The 10,867-nt window shown below is 40.6% G+C and overlaps 1 protein-coding gene across 1 annotated transcript; it reads left to right on the forward strand.

The window, feature by feature from the left end:
* The first annotated feature begins 1,896 nt into the window (after positions 1 to 1,896).
* Positions 1,897 to 8,836, forward strand: rfx7b (regulatory factor X7b). Its single transcript, XM_026202054.1, is given in 10 exon segments — positions 1,897 to 1,976; positions 2,392 to 2,430; positions 2,583 to 2,705; positions 2,783 to 2,899; positions 3,020 to 3,104; positions 3,234 to 3,441; positions 3,569 to 3,780; positions 3,782 to 3,871; positions 3,958 to 5,757; positions 5,760 to 8,836. Coding segments are annotated over 8 exon segments (4,356 nt in total). The 5' UTR covers positions 1,897 to 1,976; positions 2,392 to 2,430; positions 2,583 to 2,595; the 3' UTR covers positions 7,494 to 8,836.
* The last annotated feature ends 2,031 nt before the right edge of the window (positions 8,837 to 10,867 follow it).

Here is a 10,867-nt window from a genome sequence, read left to right on the forward strand (position 1 = left end):
AATGGAATTGTATAGATTGGATTTTCTTTTCTTTTTTTTATACCATGGTTAAAGAGTGTTTGTTTGGGACACATGACGCAGAGCAGCATATTACTTTTATAAAATGCCTGGTATGGCAATATGATAAATAACACCAATGTTCACTTAGTAGCTAAATCATAATCAAAATAACTCTTTCACCAGTTAATTCGTACAACTAGCTGTTTGTAAAAGCAACACACAATCAACCTTTAAACACAACTCATCCAAGTTTAGAGTTGCATTATAAATGTGGAACAAAATACCGTATTGTGTGGTAGAATAGAATGTACAATATACAATATAACCACAGTCAAAAAGAGCATTTTGTGATTTGTTGTTCAGTGATTGGCCAGTAACACCTGTTGCTGCTGTACAGCCAATCAGACGCAAGATATCTATTCCATACATCATATTGCATTAGAATGATGCTTACAGTCATTACTGAAGGTGTTTAGTAACACAGAATAAGAATAGGGCTGTTTGCTTTGGATGGAAGGATTTGTGACGGCTACCTGGTACATTTAGGAAATAACAGTGAATTGTCTTTTATTTTTTATTTACTCTCATTGGCTGTCAAGTCTCACCCATTCATGAGCGCTGGTTTCCCCTAGCAACAAAGAGGCGAATAGAATAGGACGAGGTGAGAGGAATTCATTCTCACCAGCCAATTAAACGCCCGTGCTGAAACGACGTGTTGCCAGTGTGTCAGCATTGACATGCATGTTTACTGTCAGGGTTTACATGGCAACTGGCTAAGAGCAGGGCAGGATTGCAGGTTTGCTGCTGGTCATATGAAGAGACATGCTGTGTACCGTGTGCCTGGCCGACTTGAGGAGCTCTGGCTCTCCCCGTACAATACACAACCTTGCGGAAATGGATGCAGGAGAAGACAGTGATGTCATGGGCCATGGAGGCTTGCAGGGGCCAAAAATCAAGGCCTTTAATAGAATTTAGTTGTGTGATATTGTGTGATATTGTGCATGATACGAATACATTTTTTTGTCATTTCCATCAAAAACAAATATATAAACTTCTATTGGGGAAAAACTAAGGCTGAATGATCAAGGTTAAAACTAATGACCAAAAATTATTTTGCTTTTTATTCACATGATTGCACAAATTAAGAAAGTGTGAAGTTTATTTTATCTCTCTACGTTATAAAAACTTTAAACCTAAGCAGTGAAATTTATATCCATTAATTAAGGTTTTTCAGTTTTTCACAAACAAAACAGTCCATGGGTTTATAGCAAGTATCACAGATGATGCTTAAATAATCAAAAAGGAAAATTAAGATCATGATTAAAATATAATTATCTTGCAGCACTTAGGAGAACTCTTGTTTCCTAAAATGCTTGATGTGTCATTACATTTTTTTTAAATAAAATAATATTTTTTAAACTTTAAAACTGCAAATTTGGCATACAAATAAAAAAAGAACAATTACTATAATAAATGAATGTTGCACATGCTAGGTTTTTGTTTTTTAAAGTACAAAATAATGTCAATCTTGCCCTGAAATTAGTGTGACCATATCTGATTAATAAAACAACATTGTAACATGTTGAATTTTTATAAATCTAATCATTTAAACAAGTTGCCAACTTGCTAAAAACAAGCAAAATATTTTTTTTCACCCCTCAAAATAAACTTTTATTGGAAAAAAACATTTGTTCTAAAAAACATGGTGTGACTGAATCTTTGGGGGAAATATACATGTAGGTTATTCATAGAATTTGAACACAGATTTTAACACTGTATTACATGTAATACTTGCATGTGACGTTTAACCTGCTGTGATTTTATAAAAAAAATAATAAACTTGTGTGAAATGTCCTTGTCTTATAATCCTTGCATTGTTCATTCACACAGCAAGATGTTGAGAAGTTTACAGATATTGAAAAGCTCTACCTCTACCTTAAGTTGCCTTCTGGTCCCAGTAGTGGCAATGACAAAAGGTACATATGATTTTTTTATCTACCTTTTCCTTTCCATATCCCCCTCCTCTCCTTTTATGATTTCAACACCTCATGGACCATTTGTGATTCATGTGCTTTGCAATATCAAATACACTCATAAGTCTGATAATTATGATTGATTCATGTTTACGTTCAGTGAAACATGCATATATGAAATGCATTTATGAAACAAGATCAAAGCATATGCAAGTATATATATTTTTTGTAATGTTTAATTTTGCATTTGTTGTCAGCTTCAAATTAATTCATGATTCATTCAAGCTAATCATTTCACCATTAAAATATATTTTGTGTAAATTATGACATTGCAATACCAAGCTTCCTGTATTTTATCATTTGTTTCCCCTTATCTGTCCATCATGTCAACCCTCTTTCCCAACATGATGTCCAATAGAACTGAAAATCAGAGGGGCTCTGCAAGTCCTGCGATATGGTACTACAACTTTAACTATATTAAAGGGAAAATAATTTTGAAGTAATATGTAACATGATATATTATATAGGACCAACATACGTACACACAGCTTTCTGCTGCTACCCCATCCCTGTTTCAAGCCTTTTCCCATCCCTCTGTTTTCCCAATAGTGACCAGAACTCCATGTCATCGAGCCGAACCCAACAGATGTATGCGTTCAACTGGATCCGAAATCACTTGGAAGAGCACCCGGAAACCTCACTGCCAAAACAAGAGGTGTACGATGAATACAAGTGAGTGGTTTAATGCTGTGGTAATGGACGGTGTTTGTGTTCGCATGTACTCATCAGTTTCTCATGCTGTGTTTCAGGAGTTATTGCGACAATCTGGGCTACCATCCTTTAAGCGCAGCTGATTTTGGAAAGATCATGAAGAACGTTTTTCCGAACATGAAGGCACGCCGTTTGGGCATGAGGGGGAAATCAAAATATCCTTTTGCATGGAAAAAATCTGATATGTTTGTATAATGTAGAATGCAAAATGCAATACACAAAATTGCATTTGAAACATTTTGTATGCATTGTTGTGCACCTTTACAATGCATTACGTACTGCTACAGCGGGCTGAGAAAAAAAGCATTTGTGCACATGCCGTCACTCCCTAACTTGGAGTTGCACAAATCAGGAGATGGGGTGAGTATCCTGTTCATGTCAAATCAAAAACAAGAGATTCATAACAGTTTATTTAATATGCCCCTTATTGCAACAACATTATGTGCAGATTTGATAACCAGATCCCCTCTTATCCCTCCTCTTCTTTAGTGTGAATTGTTGGAGTCGACTGGACAGTCTCCCAGTGCTGAGGATGAGATGCGTTCGGCAGCTTGCGGTCTGGTCTGCGAATGGGCTCAGAAGGTTTTGAGTCGCCAGTTTGACAGCGTGGAGGAACTGGCACGCTTTCTTCTCAACAGTCATTATATTGGCACTAAGTCTATGGCAGCTCTGACTGTTATGACTGGAACCCCAACAGGCAAGAAACCAAAAAATGCTTGCATACAAATCTAGATGATGCATGAGAATGTGGGTTTTAGCAGCTACTGGTTTACTTGTGTGGCATTCAAACTATGTTCATTTATTGTTTCTGACTTCTAAACCAGGTATGAAAACCCCTACGCCTGCCTCTGCCTTTGTGCCAACTGGTGAAGCCAACTCATTCCAGCCCCAAGTGAAGACCCTCCCTTCGCCTTCTGTAGACGCCAAACAGCAGCTGCAGCGGAAGATCCAGAAGAAACAGCAGGAGCAGAAGCTCACCTCTCCTTTGCCCACTGATGCCCAGGCCAGAAGGGCAGAAGCGGGCACACCAGGACCCTGGATCCAGCCTGACCTCTGGAAGTCCTGCACTACTGTCCCCTCAACCCACCATAGGCATCGTGGTCACTGCTGTTCCAAGTCCTATCACAGTAAGGAGATTTTGGTTGATAGCAGGGAATGCATGATTTGACATTTCTCAATGGACAAGTGGTTTAGATTGTGCTTTTGTTTGCAGGTCCAGAGAAGCAGGCAACTAATGACCTCTCCAAGTCCTGTTGGGGCGGCAGAGGGAAAAGTTGTACCTGTTAACTTCCAGGTTGTGACACAACCTGTTAAGCAGTCTCCAAAAACACCCCAAAACATCCCTGCCAGCCCAGTCGGTGACAGGTTGGCTAGACACCGATATGCTCAGATTTTACCTAAACCTTCTGCCACAAGCGCCATTGCCCTTCGCTCGCCCCCAACGCTCCTCATAACCAACAGTCCCATCAAGACGGTGATGCCCACACCCCACGTTAGCTCTGTAAATGTGGTCAAGATGACTGCAATTTCATTAGCGCCTAACAGTAGCAGTAGTAGTATTAGTACTCCTACCCCGTTGCGACCTGCTTCGGCGGGTGTCAGTAGCACAGCTTCTCTGGAAGACTCTAGCCAAACCCATCAAGCTCAGAATGGGGCATCTGTCATGTCTCTTCAGTCATCTGGGAAAGCTGGACGTACCTCCACAACCCTAACCCCATCAGTGTCCACTGTTACCAATGAGGTAAAAGTGACTTTTGAAGCTGTGAATGACAGTAACTTAGCCACTGCTGTTGATAAACAAAGCACTGCATCAGGGGCAAGTACAGGACTAAAGAACGAAAGAGCCACTAAATTCAGGGCTTCCAGTGAACCCTCTTTTTTTATTAAGGCGTCCCCTGTGCCTGAGAGAGTGGCAAGGGCCAAGAGTGACTCTACAACCCCTTCAAATACAATCATGGGGGCTCTTGCCCCGAGCAGCAATAACAACAACGATCAACCAGAAAGAACTTTGTATTTAACTGTTACTAGCCAGAATGTAGACGCCGAATTGTCATCCATTTGTGCTGTGGCAACAGCAAGCACTTCTTCTAAAGATGCTGGCCTCGGTCCAAAAAGCCCTCGAAAACGCTCTGCATCTGTTTTGGAGACCCATGCAATTCCAGTTAAAAGAGTATTCATTTCCCAGCAACCTTTGGATGTTAGCAGCAATGCCAAGCCTGGTATTGTAATAGCAGCTAAGAAGATACAGAGACCTGGCACCTCAGCAAGACCAGAGAGTGCTCCATGCAAAGTTACACTAAAACCGAGTAGCTCTTTTCCGACTCAAATCTTGGCTCTTTCTGACACCCCCATTGGAGCCCTGGACGCTTCTCAGACTGTTAATCCTCAGAGCTCTTCACAAATCGAGAATGAAGTTGCCAATATTAGCCCGAATGAAACAGCTTCTGGTAATAGCACAACTTTAATGCCGCAAATCCCAAGTCACCAACAAATCAGCAGTGATGTTTCTCAGGAGGTATCTGCTGTAAGTGAGCTGAAGAGTTCCCTGCAAGACTACTCGCAACAGATGCAAGTAGAACACAAGCAGATTGCAGCTAATCCCTTACCGTTGATGGCCCAGGCAACTGAGACCAACAGTCAGCTCACTCTTCAGCAGGACATTGTTGATTTTGCAAGAGCCCAAGCTAGCATGGACTATTTCCCCTTCAATGATGATGATATGACCCAGGACAGTATTGTAGAAGAGCTTGTACAGATGGAGGAACAGATGAAGCTGAATAGCAGCTTGCAATCCTACCTGAGTTGTGTTGATATATCCCTACAAGGTCAATCCACAGTTGGCCAAGGGACAATCCTGTCGCCCCATCAAACAAGTACACAGTTCTATCATTCCTCCCATAGTAGCGCAACTCCAATCCACACGCCAACTCCGACACCCACACCGACACCAACACCTACTCCAACTCCTACCTCTGAGATGCTACCAGGGGGGTCATTGCTTGACCAGAGAAAGTCCCTTGTTCTCGAATGGCTCCTGTTACCCCAGTGGATAGCATCTTAGGTGGGCGCCATACACCCATTAGTACTCCACTGTCAAACTGCAGCAGCAGTGTTCCTCCGAGTCCCATCGAATGCCGCAATCCCTTTGCGTTCACACCTATAAACTCTAGTATAACTGGATATCACGATGGTAGCGTTGTGTCCAGCAGTCCAGTGAAACCCATGCAAAGGCCAATGGCCACCCACCCAGATAAAGCCAAGCTGGAGTGGATCAACAACAGGTACAACAGCACCGCAGGGTCTCCTGTTATATCCACCAGCTCCACCATTGGCATCCTGCCCAGTTACCAGGATCTGGTCGAGGACCATTTCCGTAAACCACACGCTTTTGCCATCCCAGGTCAATCTCTCCAGTGTCAGTCAAGGCATCAGGACGGAAACTTGGGAAGGTTGACAACCGTTTCCCCAGTGCAACAAGGACAGCAAACTACCCTTAGTAGCAAGCAAGAAAGTTTTGCCGTCCCAGCTCCATTGGACAGCAAGGGGACAGGAAGCACATCTGCATCTGCGGGGGGAACCTTCAGATGTCGCAGCGTTAGCCCGGCAGTTCGCCAGCGTAACCTTAGTGGCACCACTGCTCAAACAGTTACCACGCCAAGGTCTGTTGTTTCTCCCTTTAATTGCCCCCTGACATCTGAGGTCCTGAACATTTTGTCCAACAACCAGTCTGTTGTCAGTGCCAGCAGCTTAGCCCAGAGGAGCCAATCAGTTCCACTGAACATCATGATGCAGTCTGAGCTGCTGCCCGTCAGTCACCAGGCGCAGCAAAGCAATAGTGCCAAGATCACCACTGTGCTCCTTAGCAAGATGGACACAGATGGAGATGATACAGTGCGAGGGCTAGGTGTAAATAACCTGCCCGCCAATTACACCGCACGGATGAACTTAACCCAAATCCTGGAGACAACACAAGGCTTCTCCGGAGGCGCCAACTCTCAGAACCAGCAGCTGCCTCTGGACTCAAGCCCTTCGCCCTTTGACTTCCAGAAGACGGGTTACCTCATAAGCACGGGGGAGGAGCAAGTCACCTTCTCCAGTGGTGACAGTCAAGCACAATCGGGCTCTGGACTTCAGCAGCCGGAAGAGCAGCTTCAGCTCCAAGATCCGCAATTGGAGCTGCAAAACCAACAGCTACAACTCCAGAATCAACAGCTGCAACTTCCAGCTCAGCAGTTACAACTCCAAGACCAACAGCTGCAACTGCAAGAACCACAGTTGCAACTCCAGGACCAACAAATGCAGTTGCAGGACCAACAGCCGTTACGGGATGACCCAGATCTTAGCCAGCAGCACTTGTTGCCCCAAACTTCGCAGCAGGTTGTGGATCAGGAGCAGCAAGAGCAGCTAGACTTCAACACTACCGTCAAGGATCTCTTGGGGGAGGACAGCCTCAACCCCAGTTCGCAACTTGTTGGACAAGTAGCATCAGAACTCAGTGCTGTCGCCTCTGAGTTTTCCAGTGATATCCGGTTGACTTCTGACCTTTCAAATAGCATTAACGACCTGAACACTTTGGACCCCAACTTGCTGTTTGACCCCAGTCAGCAGCAGGACCAATATGAAGACGCCACACTGGAAGAACTAAAGAACGATCCTCTGTTTCAGCAGATTTGCAGCGATACTGTGAATTCTGCTGGTTTCGATTGGCTGGAGAATAAAGACCAGCCAACTGTGGAAATGTTGGGATAATATTATTTCCTGTTCCTTTACTGTTGATGTTGTCGTCGTTTATATTTATGGTTTCTGTTCCACGTGTTTTTTTTGTATCGCGACGTGTTGTGTATCCCTTATGTACAAAACTATTGAATGATGTATCTGTGCAGCAAAAATCTGGACGCATTGGACTGTCCAGTTTTAAAGTGCCAGCCTGAGGTAAATCTCCTACAGGCATGTGCTATATCTGAATTTTTTACAGTTGTTTTGTTTGTATTCTTGTTGTGTGATTTCATGGATCATTCCAGTCATTTCTCCACATTAAGAAGTCATTTATAGTGGACGGTCAGATATTTCCTCTGGTTCCTGCTGGTAGTAAAGTACATTCAGTATAACTGATAAATCACATGGTGCACAAGCATATCCCTCTTTTCTATATTTCCTTCCTCTAAAACAATAGTAGATATTGAGAACCTGCATGCACAATTTGCTCTTGTATTTCAACAAAATGCAATATTCCAAGTGACGAATTGTTGACTTTGGGGAAACACCCTTTCTAGACAGTTGTCTAAGCATCCTATGATGTGGCTTTGTGAGTTGAATAGGAGACCAAAAGATTGCAAAAGAGTGCTCCCAAGCACCGTAAGTACAGCAGAGGTTAAATAACATCTACATATCTTAAATCAGTCAGTTCAGTGAACTGCAAAGGTCTTAGGTGCTACATGGTGCTGACTTAAAGAATTGCATTTACTGTACATTTCATCAGCCGTCATTTGTTTTGTCAAAGTGATTTTACACATTTTTGGGGAAAAAGGTATTTAAGGCCATAATACTTGTACTGTTAAATCGAAACTGTTGGGGAAGGATTAGACTTTTGGTTTGTTTCATTCCAGAAAAATGGGAAGATAAGACTCGTCTGCCTTATTTCAAGAGTCTAAGGCCTTATTCCATCTCATTAAAGGCTTCTGAATTCAATAATTTCTTAAAAGAACGACCTTGGTGCATTTGTCGTGAATTAGCAGTTCTCCATGTTCAGATGGTTGCTAGCCATTTCGTAGGCTTTTTAGCACATCATTTCAAACTGGTAGTGATGATGGTATGGTGAGGGCTAGATATTCTTACCAACTCGAGATCAGCAGGCAAACCTGTGTAGTTTCTCCAGCCTTAACTCCATACCAAAGAGCAGCTGAGGAAGAACAAGAGATTGCGATCCGATGAGGTTTCCATCTTCAATCGCCTGTCGTCTAAAAAGGGATCTTGACTGTTTTCACATTTGTGTATATTATGTATATGGCGGATGTATAGATGGTGAGCATGTTGTACAAGTTCAAAAAGGCTACATTTCTAGGCTAGTAGTGCGACATTTGTAAAAAAAAAAAGGACATAGTTGTCATCATGAGATTTCCATTTTATCAAGATGCTAATGGTGATTATTTGTAGGTAGTTTCGAGTGCCCTTAAGAAGAAAACGCTGATCATTACGAGTCCATAGCCAGCACGATATTTCGCTTGTTACGTTTCTGGCTTCCTGTGATGTGCTAGTAAATGTTGGGTCTGTAGCTTGCTAATGTACCATTTTTCTTAAAGTTTATTGGTTCCTGCGTACGCAGATGTGATGTGCGAATGAAGAGAGGATAGAATAGCATGGATTTATCAAGAATAAATTAATTAGATAAGACTTAAATATAAAGTTAATTTAATCGTGACATAGCTAAATGTTGTGTGTAGAGACGAATCAAAGGAGCAGACACTGGAAATGGTTTGGAAACGTTCATCTTATTGCACTAAAAGTTGCGTTACTTTTTCCGTCGACAAACAACAATTGGTGCCCGCGTTGTTGTTCGTCTAATGACAATAAATAGAGGAATTACTCACTCATGCTCGAAAACGACAATTAATAATTGCCTTGTGTAGCAATGAGCTCTAATCTCAGTGAGATCCGCGTTGTACGACTTCTCGTACCTGAGAAGGAAATCTGAAAATATGAGATTTAAAAAATGACAGCGAATAAAACAAAAAAATAAGCCAACATGCTTTACCATGTTATAAAATGACTGTATGTGCGCATGTATGTTAAACTATCTATGGTAGTATTTGTTGTGACCACTCCTTTAGCCAATCAAAACAGGACGAGAGGGGACAAAAGTAGTTCTTCGGAAGCTATATGCATTTCTACGATGTTTACTAAGTTAAAATAAGTTCTGTTTATGAATGTTGTTCTTGTTTTTCGTTTTGAATATATCTTCACTTTTCTTCTTTTTATATATATAGATATAAAAAATGCCTATGTGAAGAAAGCTGTAAATATTTTTTATGTTCTGGCATTTATTAAGGCACTGATTAATTACCGTTTTTTTATTTTACCTGTTAGACTCCAGTCCTCTTTTGATACACAGGGTTTGACGCCGCAGATTCGTCTGGTCGGTCTGGTAGAAAAACATGTTCATTCTGTCTGTCAATTCTGATCTGTAGATTTGAGCCTCTGATATGCTGGTTTATCTGCTCTATGTCGACAGTAGCTTGTTAATATTGCAGAAGCGTTTCAGCGATGTTTTGGTTTTTTTCTTTTGTTTTTTTCCAATGGAAATTACTCACAGGTGAGTTTTTTTTAAGTGGTTTAAAAAGCCAATAAACATTTTTTTTTAACAATATTTGTGTAGTCTGGAGTGTGTTTGAGCGTCCTCTGTTGGTTCACATTGACACTGGAGCACAAAAAGAAAAACAGACACAAGGTCATGAGGTCATATCATGCAAGACTGCAATGCATGCTGGGATCTCACTAACACTTAACAAGTCAGCAATATAAATCTATAAAATTTCACTATAAAAATTATGAAATGTAAAATCTAAATATCTTCCAGGCACATGATTTTTAAGACAAAGTTAGCTTTTATGGTATTTGACTTTGATTTAGTTGTTTCTTTTTTGTTAGATTTAGTCTTTTTATTGTGTATAATTTTCTTTTTTAAATTACATTTATGCATTTTGCGTTTTTTTTATTTATGTAAAATGTATTGAGAAAGCACTTTTGAAGGCGCTATGTAAAATAGTTTATATTATTATTATTATTAGTTTAAAGTAAGTATTATTAAAAATAGTGTTGACTTAACCAACAAATATTCTTAAATATTAAAAGGGAAAAAAATAAAGCCATTTGAAACTAATAATTATTATGAATATTATTTGGAAACCTTTTCAAAATAATTTATAAAATATATTCTTATGTGTGTGTGTGCGTGTGTTTTGTGTGGTGGGGGTATTTAAATCATTTATTGATTTGAGAAGATCACTGATTATGTTTTTACTGTTTATTAAGGGTTTGATCTTTCTCAGTATTTAAGTTATGCTTTAATATATTTTTGATAATATAAAACAACTCATAAAACATTTTTTTCCTTCTACAATAATCAA

Source organism: Carassius auratus, chromosome 25, assembly GCF_003368295.1.
Source record: "Carassius auratus strain Wakin chromosome 25, ASM336829v1, whole genome shotgun sequence".
Classification (NCBI taxonomy): Eukaryota; Metazoa; Chordata; class Actinopteri; order Cypriniformes; family Cyprinidae; genus Carassius; species Carassius auratus.